The sequence below is a fragment of the Myxocyprinus asiaticus genome, chromosome 5 (genome assembly GCF_019703515.2).
Source record: "Myxocyprinus asiaticus isolate MX2 ecotype Aquarium Trade chromosome 5, UBuf_Myxa_2, whole genome shotgun sequence".
Lineage (NCBI taxonomy): Eukaryota > Metazoa > Chordata > Actinopteri > Cypriniformes > Catostomidae > Myxocyprinus > Myxocyprinus asiaticus.
The window spans coordinates 38,412,870-38,432,954 of record NC_059348.1 but is presented as its reverse complement, the minus strand read 5'-3'; the positions used below and the strand labels follow the sequence as shown (position 1 = coordinate 38,432,954).

General features: G+C 38.1%; 1 protein-coding gene across 13 annotated transcripts in view; it reads right to left on the bottom strand.

Annotated features, from left to right (window-relative positions):
* The window catches only part of LOC127441375 (ras GTPase-activating protein nGAP-like), a 167,573-nt gene that overhangs the window by 5,852 nt on the left and 141,636 nt on the right, over positions 1–20,085 (bottom strand). For 10 of the 13 annotated variants that reach the window (XM_051698718.1, XM_051698711.1, XM_051698712.1 and 7 more), the window contains one exon: positions 17,626–17,713. In XM_051698718.1, the coding sequence (XP_051554678.1) occupies positions 17,626–17,713 (88 nt within the window). Of the gene's footprint in view, positions 1–2,856; positions 2,888–7,163; positions 7,195–12,645; positions 12,677–17,625; positions 17,714–20,085 lie in introns of all 13 variants that reach the window. The other 3 variants (XM_051698715.1, XM_051698714.1, XM_051698716.1) reach the window with 3 other exon arrangements.

Sequence of the window (20,085 nt, the reverse complement as noted above, 5' to 3'; positions counted from 1 at the left end):
AATTCAAACCGCTAACCTGAGCTCCTGAGTTCAAACGAGCTCTTGTCAGGTGATTCATTATAAAGTTCTGGTTCAAAAGAGTCATTTGTTCACGATTTGGACATCATGGCTCGCACTGTGTTTGTTGTTCCGTGCAGCCAGCAAGCTCATATCATCAACAGAAAGGATGAAAAGTGGTGTGAGACACACTAGCGCCCTAAAGATGTATTCAATAACTCACAAGATATCTGACGAAACCGCATATGAAAGCACACATCCCGACTGTCGCAACTGGTGACTAGATTTTAAATTATTGTCGCAATCATCTATTTTTGGTCGCATTTGCGACCATTTTAGTCGCAGTTTGGAGCCCTCTGATGGATCATTTAGCACTTTAAAGGGATAGTTCACCCAAAAATGAAAATTCCATCATCATTTACACACCCTCATGCCATCCCAGATGTGTATGATCTTCTTTCTTCAGCAGAAACCAAATGAAGATTTTTAGAAGAATATTTCAGCTCTGTTGGTCCTCACAGTCCAAGTGAATGGTGATCAGAACTTTGAATCCCCAAAAATCACATGAAGGCAACAAAAGTAATCCATATGACTCCAGTAGTTTAATCCATGTCTTCAGAAGCGATATGACAGGTGAGGGTGAGAAACAGATCAATATTTAGGTCCTTTTTTACTATAAATCTCCACTTTCACTTCCACATTCTTCTTCTTTTGTTTATTGGTGATTGCAATTTTCATGCATATCACCACAAACTGGTCAGGGCTGGTCAAAGGTGGAGATTTATAAAAGAAACAGACTTAAATATTGATCTATTTCTCACCCACACCTATCAAATCGCTTCAGGAGATTTGGATTAAACCACTGGAGTTGTATGGATTACTTTTATTCTGCCTTTATGCGAGTTTTGGAGATTCAAAGTTCTGGTCACCATTCACTTTTATTCTATGGACATACTGAGCTGAGATATTCTTCTAAAAATCTTAATTTGTATTTTGAAAAAGAAAGTCATACACATCTGGGATGGCATGAGGGTGAGTAAATGCTTTTTTAATCAGCTGACAAATTAAAAATGGTCCATTTTCATTACTTATTAAATATTAGGGGTGTAATGATTCACTCATCTCATGGTTCATTTCACGATACTGAACTCACGGTTTGGTTCACAATTCTTTAAACTAAGCCTGAATCAAGAAAAGTTAAGATTGAAAGTTTTTATTTTTATTATTACTTTAAAGACATACACCGATCAGCCACAACATTAAAACCACCTGCCTAATATTGTGTAGGTCCCCCTCGTGCCACCAAAACAGCGCCAACCCGCATCTCAGAATAGCATTCTGAGATGCTATTCTTCTCACCACAATTGTACAGAGCGGTACTCTGAGTTACCGTAGACTTTGTCAGTTTGAACCAGTCTGGCCATTCTCTGTTGACCTCTCTCATCAACAAGGTGTTTCCATTCCAGGAGATCAGCAGTTACAGAAATATTCAAACCAGCCCATCTGGCATCAACAATCATCCATGCGATTATCTAATCAGCTAACTGTGTGGCAGCAGTGCATAAAATCAGGCAGATATGGGTCAGGAGCTTAAGTTAATGTTCACATCAACCATCAGAATGGGGAAAAAATGTGATCTCAGTGATTTCGACTGTGGCATGGTTGTTGGTGCCTGATGGGCTGGTTTGAGTATTTCTGTAACTGCTGATCTCCTGGGATTTTAACACACAACAGTATCTAGAATTTACTCTGAATGGTGCCAAAAACAAAAAACATCCAGTGAAGGGCAGTTCTGTGGATGGAAATACCTTTTTTATGAGAGAGGTCAACAGAGAATGACCAGACTGACTTTCGAACTGATAAAGTCTACGGTAACTCAGATAACCGCTCTGTACAATTGTGTTGAGAAGCATCTCAAATGCTATTCTGAGATGTGGGTTGCCGTTGTTTTGGTGGCACGAGGGAGTCCTACACAATATTAGACAGGTGGTTTAAACACCAATTTTGTGTTGGTCAAGTGAAAGTTGCAAATTTTATGATTTTTCTTTTCAGCATGGACCATCAAAGTATACCAAAATATTTATTTATTATTATTTAAGTGACTCAAGCAAGCAAGCATACAGTATATACCTGATTTATTTTCTTTCTGCAAGGCAGGCAACATGTATAATAAATAATAACTACCTAAATACTACATACTTTGATGAACTTGTTAATGCTAAAATAATTTAATAAACACTGCTAAATCCACGAATAAAATTGCCTTTGTTTATATTTTAAATGAACAGTTATTTCAGAAATGAAAGCATTTCTCTCGATACACTAGCACTTGACTGTGTACTCACAGAACAATCCAGACACACAACAACGCAGAATTATAAATGCAAACCACTGCACTGGCCACTGCGTGGAGCCTACGGCATATGTTCGACGCAGAAGTATAAATCAGCCTTTAGTGTTAGGGGTTTGTTCAAATTCCTAAACCCTAAGGATAAGCAATAGTTTTCAAACAAACAGGGTTTTAAAGCTCTCCCACACCAAAGTAGTCCAACCCCAAACTCATGCCAAAAGGAGCAATGTTTTGAAAATGTCACAGAACTGCAGTATTTACACTTCTCACCAAGTCGACCAATGAATGGCTTACTTGTAGCGGTCTCTGCACATTAAGCTGGGATAGGAGAAGTGTTTTAACATGCTTTAACCCTTGTTTCATTATATTTGTCTGAAGTGGAGGGAAACTAAATGGCATAGAGGATTGAGTGCTGCACAGGTCCAGGCCAGGAATGGGTGTTGGATTGGGGTGTGCGCTTAAACAAGTCTAACTGCTCTGAAAGAGCAGAATTGTCTGCTTGTACTTGCCTGCTGGTATTACCTCAGTTCCATTACCGACCTGGAATTCAGTAGGACACAGTAGCAATGAGCCATTCAGCAGCCTGTTTTTTTAAATACCATCTGAGGTTTAGCAGGGAGTTCATGGCATTTTATTGAGTAGCAAGCACAGGCCTTTACATCTCAACCAGACAACAGTCTAAAGGGCTGATATGGAAGATATCCAAATTCACACTAAAGTTAAGACAGGTAGAATATGGCTACTATGCAAGCACATACAGCTGAAGTCAGAAGTTTACATACATCTTAGCCAAATACATTTAAACTCAGTTTTTCATAATTCCTGACATTTAATCGTAGAAAACATTCCCTGTCTTTGGTCAGTTAGGATCACTACTTTATTTTAAGAATGTGAAATGTCAGAATAATAGTAGAGAGAATGATTTATTTCAGCTTTTATTTCTTTCATCACATCCCCAGTGGGTCAGAAGTTTACATACAATTTGTTAGTATTTGGTAGCGATGCCTTTAAATTGTTTAACTTGGGTCAAACATTTTGGGTAGCCTTCCACAAGCTTCTCACAACAAGTTGCTGGAATTTTTGCCCATTCCTCCAGACAGAACTGGTGTAACTGAATCAGGTTTGTAGGCCTCCTTGCTCGCACATGCTTTTTCAGTTCTGCCCACAAATTTTCTATCAGATTGAGGTAAAGCTATGTGATGGCCCCTCCAATCCCTTGACTTTGTTGTCCTTAAGCCATTTTGCCACAACTTTGGAGGTATGAATGGGGTATTGTCCATTTGGAAGACCCATTTGTGACTGAGCTTTAAATTCCTGACTGATGTCTTGAGATGTTACTTCAATATATCCACATAATTTTCCTTCCTCATGATACCATCTATTTTGTGAAGTGCACCAGTCCCTCCTGCAGCAAAGTACCCCCACAACATGATGCTGCCACCCCCATGCTTCATGGCTGGGATGGTGTTCTTCAGCTTGCAAGCCTCACCCTTTTTCCTCCAAACATAACGATGGACATTATGGCCAAAGAGTTCCATTTTTGTTTCATCACACCAGAGGAAATTTCTCCAAAAAGTACGATCTTTGTCCCCATGTGCACTTGCAAACTGTAGTCTGATTTTTTTATGGTGGTTTTGGAGCATTGGCTTGTTCCATGCTGAGCAGCCTTTCAGGTTATGTCAATATAGGAATCATTTTACTGTGGATATAGATACTTGTCTACCTGTTTCCTCGAGCATCTTCACAAAGACCTTTGCTGCTGTTCTGAGATTGATTTGCACTTTTTGCACCAAACTACGTTCATCTCTAGGAGACAGAATGCGTCTCCTTCCTGAGCGGTATGATGGCTGGGTGGCCCCATGGTGTTTATACTTGCGTACTATTGTTTGTACAGATGAACGTGGTACCTTTAGGCATTTGGAAATTGGACTTGTGGAATTTTTTTTTCTGAGGTCTTGGCTGATTTCTTTTGATTTTCCCATGATGTCAAGCAAAGAGGCACTGAGTTTGAAGGTTGGCCTTAAAATACATCCACAGGAACACCTCCAGTTGACTCCAGTTAGCCTATCAGAAGCCAAGGCTCGACATTAACGCTTGTCCACTTGTCCGGGAAAAGTGGATTTTTGCAAGGGTAAGTCTAAGTGAATTTTACTTGTGAGACACACTAGCGCCCTAAAGATGTATTCAATAACTCACAAGATATCTGACGAAACCGCATATGAAAGCACACAACTGGTGACTAGATTTTAAATTATTGTCGCAATCATCTATTTTTGGTCGCATTTGCGACCATTTTAGTCGCAGTTTGGAGCCCTCTGATGGATCATTTAGCACTTTAAAGGGATAGTTCACCCAAAAATGAAAATTCCATCATCATTTACACACCCTCATGCCATCCCAGATGTGTATGATCTTCTTTCTTCAGCAGAAACCAAATGAAGATTTTTAGAAGAATATTTCAGCTCTGTTGGTCCTCACAGTCCAAGTGAATGGTGATCAGAACTTTGAATCCCCAAAAATCACATGAAGGCAACAAAAGTAATCCATATGACTCCAGTAGTTTAATCCATGTCTTCAGAAGCGATATGACAGGTGAGGGTGAGAAACAGATCAATATTTAGGTCCTTTTTACTATAAATCTCCACTTTCACTTCCACATTCTTCTTCTTTTGTTTATTGGTGATTGCAATTTTCATGCATATCACCACAAACTGGTCAGGGCTGGTCAAAGGTGGAGATTTATAAAAGAAACAGACTTAAATATTGATCTATTTCTCACCCACACCTATCAAATCGCTTCAGGAGATTTGGATTAAACCACTGGAGTTGTATGGATTACTTTTATTCTGCCTTTATGCGAGTTTTGGAGATTCAAAGTTCTGGTCACCATTCACTTTTATTCTATGGACATACTGAGCTGAGATATTCTTCTAAAAATCTTAATTTGTATTTTGAAAAAGAAAGTCATACACATCTGGGATGGCATGAGGGTGAGTAAATGCTTTTTTAATCAGCTGACAAATTAAAAATGGTCCATTTTCATTACTTATTAAATATTAGGGGTGTAATGATTCACTCATCTCATGGTTCATTTCACGATACTGAACTCACGGTTTGGTTCACAATTCTTTAAACTAAGCCTGAATCAAGAAAAGTTAAGATTGAAAGTTTTTATTTTTATTATTACTTTAAAGACATACACCGATCAGCCACAACATTAAAACCACCTGCCTAATATTGTGTAGGTCCCCCTCGTGCCACCAAAACAGCGCCAACCCGCATCTCAGAATAGCATTCTGAGATGCTATTCTTCTCACCACAATTGTACAGAGCGGTACTCTGAGTTACCGTAGACTTTGTCAGTTTGAACCAGTCTGGCCATTCTCTGTTGACCTCTCTCATCAACAAGGTGTTTCCATTCCAGGAGATCAGCAGTTACAGAAATATTCAAACCAGCCCATCTGGCATCAACAATCATCCATGCGATTATCTAATCAGCTAACTGTGTGGCAGCAGTGCATAAAATCAGGCAGATATGGGTCAGGAGCTTAAGTTAATGTTCACATCAACCATCAGAATGGGGAAAAAATGTGATCTCAGTGATTTCGACTGTGGCATGGTTGTTGGTGCCTGATGGGCTGGTTTGAGTATTTCTGTAACTGCTGATCTCCTGGGATTTTAACACACAACAGTATCTAGAATTTACTCTGAATGGTGCCAAAAACAAAAAACATCCAGTGAAGGGCAGTTCTGTGGATGGAAATACCTTTTTATGAGAGAGGTCAACAGAGAATGACCAGACTGACTTTCGAACTGATAAAGTCTACGGTAACTCAGATAACCGCTCTGTACAATTGTGTTGAGAAGCATCTCAAATGCTATTCTGAGATGTGGGTTGCCGTTGTTTTGGTGGCACGAGGGAGTCCTACACAATATTAGACAGGTGGTTTAAACACCAATTTTGTGTTGGTCAAGTGAAAGTTGCAAATTTTATGATTTTTCTTTTCAGCATGGACCATCAAAGTATACCAAAATATTTATTTATTATTATTTAAGTGACTCAAGCAAGCAAGCATACAGTATATACCTGATTTATTTTCTTTCTGCAAGGCAGGCAACATGTATAATAAATAATAACTACCTAAATACTACATACTTTGATGAACTTGTTAATGCTAAAATAATTTAATAAACACTGCTAAATCCACGAATAAAATTGCCTTTGTTTATATTTTAAATGAACAGTTATTTCAGAAATGAAAGCATTTCTCTCGATACACTAGCACTTGACTGTGTACTCACAGAACAATCCAGACACACAACAACGCAGAATTATAAATGCAAACCACTGCACTGGCCACTGCGTGGAGCCTACGGCATATGTTCGACGCAGAAGTATAAATCAGCCTTTAGTGTTAGGGGTTTGTTCAAATTCCTAAACCCTAAGGATAAGCAATAGTTTTCAAACAAACAGGGTTTTAAAGCTCTCCCACACCAAAGTAGTCCAACCCCAAACTCATGCCAAAAGGAGCAATGTTTTGAAAATGTCACAGAACTGCAGTATTTACACTTCTCACCAAGTCGACCAATGAATGGCTTACTTGTAGCGGTCTCTGCACATTAAGCTGGGATAGGAGAAGTGTTTTAACATGCTTTAACCCTTGTTTCATTATATTTGTCTGAAGTGGAGGGAAACTAAATGGCATAGAGGATTGAGTGCTGCACAGGTCCAGGCCAGGAATGGGTGTTGGATTGGGGTGTGCGCTTAAACAAGTCTAACTGCTCTGAAAGAGCAGAATTGTCTGCTTGTACTTGCCTGCTGGTATTACCTCAGTTCCATTACCGACCTGGAATTCAGTAGGACACAGTAGCAATGAGCCATTCAGCAGCCTGTTTTTTTAAATACCATCTGAGGTTTAGCAGGGAGTTCATGGCATTTTATTGAGTAGCAAGCACAGGCCTTTACATCTCAACCAGACAACAGTCTAAAGGGCTGATATGGAAGATATCCAAATTCACACTAAAGTTAAGACAGGTAGAATATGGCTACTATGCAAGCACATACAGCTGAAGTCAGAAGTTTACATACATCTTAGCCAAATACATTTAAACTCAGTTTTTCATAATTCCTGACATTTAATCGTAGAAAACATTCCCTGTCTTTGGTCAGTTAGGATCACTACTTTATTTTAAGAATGTGAAATGTCAGAATAATAGTAGAGAGAATGATTTATTTCAGCTTTTATTTCTTTCATCACATCCCCAGTGGGTCAGAAGTTTACATACAATTTGTTAGTATTTGGTAGCGATGCCTTTAAATTGTTTAACTTGGGTCAAACATTTTGGGTAGCCTTCCACAAGCTTCTCACAACAAGTTGCTGGAATTTTTGCCCATTCCTCCAGACAGAACTGGTGTAACTGAATCAGGTTTGTAGGCCTCCTTGCTCGCACATGCTTTTTCAGTTCTGCCCACAAATTTTCTATCAGATTGAGGTAAAGCTATGTGATGGCCCCTCCAATCCCTTGACTTTGTTGTCCTTAAGCCATTTTGCCACAACTTTGGAGGTATGAATGGGGTATTGTCCATTTGGAAGACCCATTTGTGACTGAGCTTTAAATTCCTGACTGATGTCTTGAGATGTTACTTCAATATATCCACATAATTTTCCTTCCTCATGATACCATCTATTTTGTGAAGTGCACCAGTCCCTCCTGCAGCAAAGTACCCCCACAACATGATGCTGCCACCCCCATGCTTCATGGCTGGGATGGTGTTCTTCAGCTTGCAAGCCTCACCCTTTTTCCTCCAAACATAACGATGGACATTATGGCCAAAGAGTTCCATTTTTGTTTCATCACACCAGAGGAAATTTCTCCAAAAAGTACGATCTTTGTCCCCATGTGCACTTGCAAACTGTAGTCTGATTTTTTTATGGTGGTTTTGGAGCATTGGCTTGTTCCATGCTGAGCAGCCTTTCAGGTTATGTCAATATAGGAATCATTTTACTGTGGATATAGATACTTGTCTACCTGTTTCCTCGAGCATCTTCACAAAGACCTTTGCTGCTGTTCTGAGATTGATTTGCACTTTTTGCACCAAACTACGTTCATCTCTAGGAGACAGAATGCGTCTCCTTCCTGAGCGGTATGATGGCTGGGTGGCCCCATGGTGTTTATACTTGCGTACTATTGTTTGTACAGATGAACGTGGTACCTTTAGGCATTTGGAAATTGGACTTGTGGAATTTTTTTTTCTGAGGTCTTGGCTGATTTCTTTTGATTTTCCCATGATGTCAAGCAAAGAGGCACTGAGTTTGAAGGTTGGCCTTAAAATACATCCACAGGAACACCTCCAGTTGACTCCAGTTAGCCTATCAGAAGCCAAGGCTCGACATTAACGCTTGTCCACTTGTCCGGGAAAAGTGGATTTTTGCAAGGGTAAGTCTAAGTGAATTTTACTTGCCCGACCGGACAAGTTGCCTGACTGAAACCTTAATAATGATAAAAATACCAGATTTATTTGTGATTTAGCGTATGCTTGTATCCCTTATTAAAAAAAAAATATATCCTGCTGTTAAAAATGATCTACAGTGCCTGAAATTCTGTGCGGGATTCTGAGTATTGTCTTTGTATTAATTCCAGAAATCAGCTTTTGCGTGTCCTTCTCCCTGTCTCATGCAGCAGCGCTTGTTGAATTTGGTGTGAGCGCGCGAAGAGGACGCATTTTTTTCGACATGAATGTCATTGTACTGCGTCTGTATTAAGAGAGTGATGCGATAAAACTATTGCACCTATTTATAAACAAAGCTGTCCACACTGCGTGTAACGTCGGAGCAATCCAGATTTGCAGCCTTTCATATCGTGGCGCTCCATCATAAGTCATAATACAACACCTTTGATAAGAACCTCAGAAATAGCAAAAATGCTTTGTGTAATGCTATCTGCTGCAGGATGAAGCGAAAATTTTAAACACCTGTTACATCTCTCATCTCCATCTCTCTGGAGCTCTTTAATTAATTTTAATTAAATTAACTTTCTGACCTATACAGGTATTCTTTGCCATGTGAATCAGTCAATTTTAATATGTAATAAAATACAAACATAAAAATGAATGGTAAAATAAACACTATAATATTAACAATATACATAAAATGAAAATATATTATCTGTCTTTAAAATACATGGATCAGTCAAAAATAAGGTGCATTTATTAAATTGATTTGATATATATATATATATATATATATATATATATATATATATATATAATAAAAAAACTACTGTGACTAGATGGCCCAGACACAAAGACTAGAGTGCAAATTGAATGAAATCCCAGATGCAGTTTATTGTGCTACTCCAATCCCAAATAATAATAACCAGGAAAAATGTCTGCACTTCCAGTTGTGAACTCAATGATGGCTGATTCGCTGAGAAAGTGACTCGAATTCAAACCGCTAACCTGAGCTCCTGAGTTCAAACGAGCTCTTGTCAGGTGATTCATTATAAAGTTCTGGTTCAAAAGAGTCATTTGTTCACGATTTGGACATCATGGCTCGCACTGTGTTTGTTGTTCCGTGCAGCCAGCAAGCTCATATCATCAACAGAAAGGATGAAAAGTGGTGTGAGACACACTAGCGCCCTAAAGATGTATTCAATAACTCACAAGATATCTGACGAAACCGCATATGAAAGCACACATCCCGACTGTCGCAACTGGTGACTAGATTTTAAATTATTGTCGCAATCATCTATTTTTGGTCGCATTTGCGACCATTTTAGTCGCAGTTTGGAGCCCTCTGATGGATCATTTAGCACTTTAAAGGGATAGTTCACCCAAAAATGAAAATTCCATCATCATTTACACACCCTCATGCCATCCCAGATGTGTATGATCTTCTTTCTTCAGCAGAAACCAAATGAAGATTTTTAGAAGAATATTTCAGCTCTGTTGGTCCTCACAGTCCAAGTGAATGGTGATCAGAACTTTGAATCCCCAAAAATCACATGAAGGCAACAAAAGTAATCCATATGACTCCAGTAGTTTAATCCATGTCTTCAGAAGCGATATGACAGGTGAGGGTGAGAAACAGATCAATATTTAGGTCCTTTTTTACTATAAATCTCCACTTTCACTTCCACATTCTTCTTCTTTTGTTTATTGGTGATTGCAATTTTCATGCATATCACCACAAACTGGTCAGGGCTGGTCAAAGGTGGAGATTTATAAAAGAAACAGACTTAAATATTGATCTATTTCTCACCCACACCTATCAAATCGCTTCAGGAGATTTGGATTAAACCACTGGAGTTGTATGGATTACTTTTATTCTGCCTTTATGCGAGTTTTGGAGATTCAAAGTTCTGGTCACCATTCACTTTTATTCTATGGACATACTGAGCTGAGATATTCTTCTAAAAATCTTAATTTGTATTTTGAAAAAGAAAGTCATACACATCTGGGATGGCATGAGGGTGAGTAAATGCTTTTTTAATCAGCTGACAAATTAAAAATGGTCCATTTTCATTACTTATTAAATATTAGGGGTGTAATGATTCACTCATCTCATGGTTCATTTCACGATACTGAACTCACGGTTTGGTTCACAATTCTTTAAACTAAGCCTGAATCAAGAAAAGTTAAGATTGAAAGTTTTTATTTTTATTATTACTTTAAAGACATACACCGATCAGCCACAACATTAAAACCACCTGCCTAATATTGTGTAGGTCCCCCTCGTGCCACCAAAACAGCGCCAACCCGCATCTCAGAATAGCATTCTGAGATGCTATTCTTCTCACCACAATTGTACAGAGCGGTACTCTGAGTTACCGTAGACTTTGTCAGTTTGAACCAGTCTGGCCATTCTCTGTTGACCTCTCTCATCAACAAGGTGTTTCCATTCCAGGAGATCAGCAGTTACAGAAATATTCAAACCAGCCCATCTGGCATCAACAATCATCCATGCGATTATCTAATCAGCTAACTGTGTGGCAGCAGTGCATAAAATCAGGCAGATATGGGTCAGGAGCTTAAGTTAATGTTCACATCAACCATCAGAATGGGGAAAAAATGTGATCTCAGTGATTTCGACTGTGGCATGGTTGTTGGTGCCTGATGGGCTGGTTTGAGTATTTCTGTAACTGCTGATCTCCTGGGATTTTAACACACAACAGTATCTAGAATTTACTCTGAATGGTGCCAAAAACAAAAAACATCCAGTGAAGGGCAGTTCTGTGGATGGAAATACCTTTTTATGAGAGAGGTCAACAGAGAATGACCAGACTGACTTTCGAACTGATAAAGTCTACGGTAACTCAGATAACCGCTCTGTACAATTGTGTTGAGAAGCATCTCAAATGCTATTCTGAGATGTGGGTTGCCGTTGTTTTGGTGGCACGAGGGAGTCCTACACAATATTAGACAGGTGGTTTAAACACCAATTTTGTGTTGGTCAAGTGAAAGTTGCAAATTTTATGATTTTTCTTTTCAGCATGGACCATCAAAGTATACCAAAATATTTATTTATTATTATTTAAGTGACTCAAGCAAGCAAGCATACAGTATATACCTGATTTATTTTCTTTCTGCAAGGCAGGCAACATGTATAATAAATAATAACTACCTAAATACTACATACTTTGATGAACTTGTTAATGCTAAAATAATTTAATAAACACTGCTAAATCCACGAATAAAATTGCCTTTGTTTATATTTTAAATGAACAGTTATTTCAGAAATGAAAGCATTTCTCTCGATACACTAGCACTTGACTGTGTACTCACAGAACAATCCAGACACACAACAACGCAGAATTATAAATGCAAACCACTGCACTGGCCACTGCGTGGAGCCTACGGCATATGTTCGACGCAGAAGTATAAATCAGCCTTTAGTGTTAGGGGTTTGTTCAAATTCCTAAACCCTAAGGATAAGCAATAGTTTTCAAACAAACAGGGTTTTAAAGCTCTCCCACACCAAAGTAGTCCAACCCCAAACTCATGCCAAAAGGAGCAATGTTTTGAAAATGTCACAGAACTGCAGTATTTACACTTCTCACCAAGTCGACCAATGAATGGCTTACTTGTAGCGGTCTCTGCACATTAAGCTGGGATAGGAGAAGTGTTTTAACATGCTTTAACCCTTGTTTCATTATATTTGTCTGAAGTGGAGGGAAACTAAATGGCATAGAGGATTGAGTGCTGCACAGGTCCAGGCCAGGAATGGGTGTTGGATTGGGGTGTGCGCTTAAACAAGTCTAACTGCTCTGAAAGAGCAGAATTGTCTGCTTGTACTTGCCTGCTGGTATTACCTCAGTTCCATTACCGACCTGGAATTCAGTAGGACACAGTAGCAATGAGCCATTCAGCAGCCTGTTTTTTTAAATACCATCTGAGGTTTAGCAGGGAGTTCATGGCATTTTATTGAGTAGCAAGCACAGGCCTTTACATCTCAACCAGACAACAGTCTAAAGGGCTGATATGGAAGATATCCAAATTCACACTAAAGTTAAGACAGGTAGAATATGGCTACTATGCAAGCACATACAGCTGAAGTCAGAAGTTTACATACATCTTAGCCAAATACATTTAAACTCAGTTTTTCATAATTCCTGACATTTAATCGTAGAAAACATTCCCTGTCTTTGGTCAGTTAGGATCACTACTTTATTTTAAGAATGTGAAATGTCAGAATAATAGTAGAGAGAATGATTTATTTCAGCTTTTATTTCTTTCATCACATCCCCAGTGGGTCAGAAGTTTACATACAATTTGTTAGTATTTGGTAGCGATGCCTTTAAATTGTTTAACTTGGGTCAAACATTTTGGGTAGCCTTCCACAAGCTTCTCACAACAAGTTGCTGGAATTTTTGCCCATTCCTCCAGACAGAACTGGTGTAACTGAATCAGGTTTGTAGGCCTCCTTGCTCGCACATGCTTTTTCAGTTCTGCCCACAAATTTTCTATCAGATTGAGGTAAAGCTATGTGATGGCCCCTCCAATCCCTTGACTTTGTTGTCCTTAAGCCATTTTGCCACAACTTTGGAGGTATGAATGGGGTATTGTCCATTTGGAAGACCCATTTGTGACTGAGCTTTAAATTCCTGACTGATGTCTTGAGATGTTACTTCAATATATCCACATAATTTTCCTTCCTCATGATACCATCTATTTTGTGAAGTGCACCAGTCCCTCCTGCAGCAAAGTACCCCCACAACATGATGCTGCCACCCCCATGCTTCATGGCTGGGATGGTGTTCTTCAGCTTGCAAGCCTCACCCTTTTTCCTCCAAACATAACGATGGACATTATGGCCAAAGAGTTCCATTTTTGTTTCATCACACCAGAGGAAATTTCTCCAAAAAGTACGATCTTTGTCCCCATGTGCACTTGCAAACTGTAGTCTGATTTTTTTATGGTGGTTTTGGAGCATTGGCTTGTTCCATGCTGAGCAGCCTTTCAGGTTATGTCAATATAGGAATCATTTTACTGTGGATATAGATACTTGTCTACCTGTTTCCTCGAGCATCTTCACAAAGACCTTTGCTGCTGTTCTGAGATTGATTTGCACTTTTTGCACCAAACTACGTTCATCTCTAGGAGACAGAATGCGTCTCCTTCCTGAGCGGTATGATGGCTGGGTGGCCCCATGGTGTTTATACTTGCGTACTATTGTTTGTACAGATGAACGTGGTACCTTTAGGCATTTGGAAATTGGACTTGTGGAATTTTTTTTTCTGAGGTCTTGGCTGATTTCTTTTGATTTTCCCATGATGTCAAGCAAAGAGGCACTGAGTTTGAAGGTTGGCCTTAAAATACATCCACAGGAACACCTCCAGTTGACTCCAGTTAGCCTATCAGAAGCCAAGGCTCGACATTAACGCTTGTCCACTTGTCCGGGAAAAGTGGATTTTTGCAAGGGTAAGTCTAAGTGAATTTTACTTGCCCGACCGGACAAGTTGCCTGACTGAAACCTTAATAATGATAAAAATACCAGATTTATTTGTGATTTAGTGTATGCTTGTATCCCTTATTAAAAAAAAAATATATCCTGCTGTTAAAAATTATCTACAGTGCCTGAAATTCTGTGCGGGATTCTGAGTATTGTCTTTGTATTAATTCCAGAAATCAGCTTTTGCGTGTCCTTCTCCCTGTCTCATGCAGCAGCGCTTGTTGAATTTGGTGTGAGCGCGCGAAGAGGACGCATTTTTTTCGACATGAATGTCATTGTACTGCGTCTGTATTAAGAGAGTGATGCGATAAAACTATTGCACCTATTTATAAACAAAGCTGTCCACACTGCGTGTAACGTCGGAGCAATCCAGATTTGCAGCCTTTCATATCGTGGCGCTCCATCATAAGTCATAATACAACACCTTTGATAAGAACCTCAGAAATAGCAAAAATGCTTTGTGTAATGCTATCTGCTGCAGGATGAAGCGAAAATTTTAAACACCTGTTACATCTCTCATCTCCATCTCTCTGGAGCTCTTTCTGACCTATACAGGTATTCTTTGCCATGTGAATCAGTCAATTTTAATATGTAATAAAATACAAACATAAAAATGAATGGTAAAATAAACACTATAATATTAACAATATACATAAAATGAAAATATATTATCTGTCTTTAAAATACATGGATCAGTCAAAAATAAGGTTCTCCATAATGAAAATGGAAAATCTACATAAACTAAAAATAAAATAAAAAATAATAATAATAATCTTAGAACTGTAAGTAATACTATACTATATTTATATTGGTTTCATGTGGTTTTGAACAAACCAAACATTTTGAACACATCCAAAATTTGTATTTAATAACTAAAATGTCAGGTCGTACAACTGTCAAGTAAAAAGTAGTATCATATTTTCCTTACACCTGATTACATTTAAAAATATATATATTTTATTTAAATATATTTAAAAAAATCGTTGAAGTAAAAGTAATTTTAACAAATACTATTTTTATGTCATGAATATTATAATTTTTTTGGTGGGTTGTTCCATCTGACATTTGATATCCTGCTGGGACATGCCAAATGTCTCTATGTTTTTCAGGGGTGTAAAACATGTTTCTAGTAGGGATGCAAGACTACTAGTCGACTAAACGGTTCTGATGCTACTAGTCGACACTGGAATTACTAGTCGATTAATATTTCCCCCCATTAAACTGATCAACATTTTTACACATTTACGTATGGCTTTATATTTTTACAAAGACTGCGCTTAAATCCCATCTAAGGTGAAATCATAAAATCACCTCTGCTTACAAGTGATTACCCATCTATGCATTTTAGTGGAATACTGCAATGGATATTAAATATTTTCATCATATACCCTCATTGGGGGCTGAACTTCCTAAGACTGTAATCCTAGAATCGTCACTGACAAAGAGGTGCAAGCATTTCATTTGGAAAGCAGACTAACAATATGTTTTATGTTAGTAGAAGTGAATAGGCTATATCAAAGTTACTTCACACAAGCACATTTTTTTGGCAGCGATGAACTTGTCTGGTCTGACTCAGTTCATTGTTGACTGGGTGAGAACAGTTCAAACTTACTGGCTGTGGAAATCAGCGGGCGGAACTCATTATACTATAAGGAAAACGGCGCAAATAATGTGCGTATTTGTGCAACGAAAACGGCGTTTTAAACGGCGTCGTTTGGCAATCCAAACGGCGTTTAAAGTGGCGCTTTTCACACACAGCAAAACGGTGTGAAATACGGCGTTTTTAAAAAATTTTCACGTGTTTTTTACGCCGTTTGCAATCACTATGACGTATTTTATGGCGCCAAGGTTGTTTAAAATGCCGTTAAATATGCCGTTTTGGATGAAAATGTGATTAGTCTATAGTGTATGGTGAGCACTTTGGCTTGCCATACGTCTTTTACCGTTACCATGTCGACGTGTTAATTTTGCTCATCAAAAAATTTATGCTTTTGAGTAAGTAGCCTAGAAAATGACTGTTTATTTTCAACGAGGTGCCGACTGCTTAACAGGTTAAACTATCTTTTATTCTGTGTGCACGTCATGTTTAGAATGCATTAGGTTTATTTAAGGCTATATCACAGGCCTATTTTTTTTTTTACATCGTAACTGTTATTGGTTAACGTTGTTTACCGAACAGCTGTCATATTAGATCAATGGCTAATGCACGACTGCACGTTGTGAAATACGTGCAACTTTTCAGCGAATTTTTTTTTCTCTCATCGATTTTGCTTAGTCTACCTGTTAATTATTTTCAACAATGTCCTGACTGTTTTAATATGTTAAGAAACTTTTATGTGGTGAATTTCATTTAGAACAGGCTGGGTCGCTCTATTGGTCCTGCATTCAATTGTTTTAATATGCCTGTTAAATATTCGCTAATGTTGTGAATGCAGTGAATGCGTGTCATGTTCTATATTTAATGTACAATGATCATAATGCAAGGCAAACATGTTGCAGATAAATTCCCCTTTTCAGTGGAATTTAGCGTCGGATTTGGAATAGATTAAATATTTTAAATGGGTCGCATAAACACATTTTTTTTTTTTTTTTTTTTTCTGAAGGTTGGTTTATTTTTAGACAAGTCGACTTCAAAATTTTAATTGAAATGTCAGTGAAATTAGTCGTTCAGCACATCCCTAGTTTCTAGAGAGGACATGTTAAGTGTAAAGGTGTGGGGTTGTTGATTAATTTTCATATGTTGATAAATCTTCAATCTTGATAAAAGTTCACAGTTATGTTATTTGTCAATGATCCACATTATTAAATAAACAGGGTACTTTCTCAGGATTCGTTAGAATTTTAATGCATTTTGTTAACATTAAACAGCCATTTTTACTGCTAATTTAAAAAAAAAAAAAAAAAACGGTAACTTTTTTACTCGGACAAGTGAATGACCAATTTAATGCCCATCACAATGCTTAATCTCGAGCCCTGGAAGCTAATTGTCTAAAGGCTTGACATCATTTTCTGGACTTTTCCAAGCTGCTTAAAGGCACAGTTAACTTAGTGAATGGAAACTTCTGTCCCACTGGAATTGTGATATAGTCAATTAAAAGTGAAACAATCTGTCTGTAAACAATTGTTGGAAAAATTACTCGTGTCATGCACAAAGTAGATGTCCTAAATGACTTGCCAAAACTATAGTTTGCTAATATGAAATTTGTGGAGTGGATAAAAAATTAGTTTTAATGACTTCAACCTAAGTGTATGTAAACTTCTGACTTTAACTGTACATTCCAGATCTCTTGCATTTAACGTGCAGGTTAATCTGGTTATCTGCAGTACCTGCGCATCAATTATCTTCTGTTTGGCATCTATGACTGCCTGCATTTCTGCATGGTCTCTCTTCAGTTCATCCTCCACGGTCATTAACCTGTTAGAGTAAAATGACACAGACAACCAATAAAATGACCATTAATGAAATGTTTTCGACATTATAGTTCTTAATGATTAAATTTCTAAATGACAGTCATCAGCCTAAAACAAATTAATTCACAGCAAATATTATATTATTATATAATATAATATACACCAATCAGCTACAACATTAAAACCACCTGCCTAATATTGTGTAGGTCCCCCTCGTGCCGCCAAAACAGCGCCAACCCACATCTCAGAAAAGCTTTCTTCTCACCACAATTGTACAGAGTGGTAATCTGAGTTACTGTAGACTTTGTCAGTTTGAACCAGTTTGGCCATTCTCTGTTGACCTCTCTCATCAACAAGGCGTTTCCATCCACAGAACTGCCGCTCACTGGATGTTTTTTGCTTTTGGCACCATTCGGAGTAAATTCTAGAGACTGTTGTGTGTGAAAATCAAAGGAGATCAGCAGTTACAGAAATACTCTAACCAGCCCGTCTGGCACCAACGATCATCCATGCGATTATCTAATCAGATATGGGTCAGGAGCTTCAGTTAATGTTCACATCAATCATCAGAATGGGGACATTTTTTACCTCAGTTATTTGGACCGTGGCATGGTTGTTGGTGCCTGATGGGCTGGTTTGAGTATTTCTGTAACTGCTGATCTCCTGGAATTTTCACACACAACAGTTTCTAGAATTTACTCCGAATAGTGCCAAAATAAATAAATAAATAAATAAATAAACATCCAGTGAGCGGCAGTTCTGCAGATGGAAACACCTTGTTGATGAGAGAGGTCAACAGAGAATGGCCAGACTGGTTCAAACTGACAAAGTCAAGTCAAGTCATTTTTATTTGTATAGCACTTTTCACAACACACATTGTTTCAAATCAGCTTTACAGGAAATCATGCATTAACAAAAACAAAAAATGAAACTGTAATATCTATAAAGTCTGATCATTGTGTAGTTTGATTAAATATGATTGTAAATTGTGTACAGAAATTAAAAAAATGTATAATAATTTTATTTCCCTGTGAGCAAGCTGAAGGTGACTGTGGCAAGAAACACAAAACTCCATAAGATGTTGGCTAATGGAGAAAAATAACCTTGGGAGAAACCAGGCTCACTGTGGGGGCCAGTTCCTCTCAACAACATGAATATAAATATATTAGTTATCTGTGTGCAATGCAAGTCCAAGCGTTAAGGTCCAGTGTTTTTAAAAAATACAAAAATAAAATATTTTTTTTATGAACTTTAAGATGAATTACTAATGTCTTTGAAGTCCATCCTGGATTAACTGCAGAAGTTCACATAGATGCATTGTCCTTTGTTATTTGGCTGATGAAGGCTTTTGTTGGCAATTAAATGATAGTCTATGTATTCCATTTCAAGAGTGTAGTCCAATAATAGACAAAGGTAATGCAGGCAGAGATTGAGGTGCATCACAGTTCAACCTGCAGGTCATTTCAGTGAGGTTCGGTGGGGTCCATCCTAAATCCAAGGTTCAGGCAGTGGCATATGAAGTATCCTATGTCTTACAGTTGGAGTTGGCATCAGTTCACCCTCTGAAGTGATGTCTGGCTGGCACCGGCTGTAGTTTGTCATCATCTCTCAGCAGCACGTAGCAGTGGAGTCTGACATCAAGCAGGAACGGAGCTGAATCTGGCTGGCTCTGGTAACCTCGGGATATGAATAGAGTAATATTAGCGTAGATGCCATTAAATTTTATGCAGAGTTATAGATCAAGATGGATGTTTCTGGTTTCGGCAGACCTAACTAAAGCAGCCTAATTGTGAGTTGAAGGATAAATTAGGTGTATGCCAGGCTAAATAGATGTGTCTTTAGTCTAGACTTAAACTGAGTGAGTGTGTCTGTATCCTGAACAGTGTTAGGGAGACTATTCCATAGTTTAGGAGCCAAGTATGAAAAGGATCTACCTCCTTTTGTGGATTTTGATATTCTTTGAATTATTAACAAGCCAGAATGTTGTGACTGTAATGAACGTGACGGAATATAGCATGTCAGAAGGTCACTTAAGAACTGTGGAGCTAGACCATTCAAAGCTTTGTATGTAGTTAACAGAATTTCAAAAATTTATATGAAATTTAAAAGGTAGCCAATGTAACGATGATAAAATTTGGCTAATATGATCATATTTCTTGGTTCTAGTCAGCACTCTGTCAGCTGCATTATGAACCAATTGAAGTTTATTTATTGAACTTGCTGCACATCCTCCCAGTAATGCATTACAATAATCTAGTCTTGAGGTCATGAACGCATGAATTAATTTTTCGGCATCAGCAACAGAGAGCATGTGCCGTAACGTAGCAATATTTATGAGGTGGAAGAATGCTGTTCTACAAACATTGGAAATTTGTT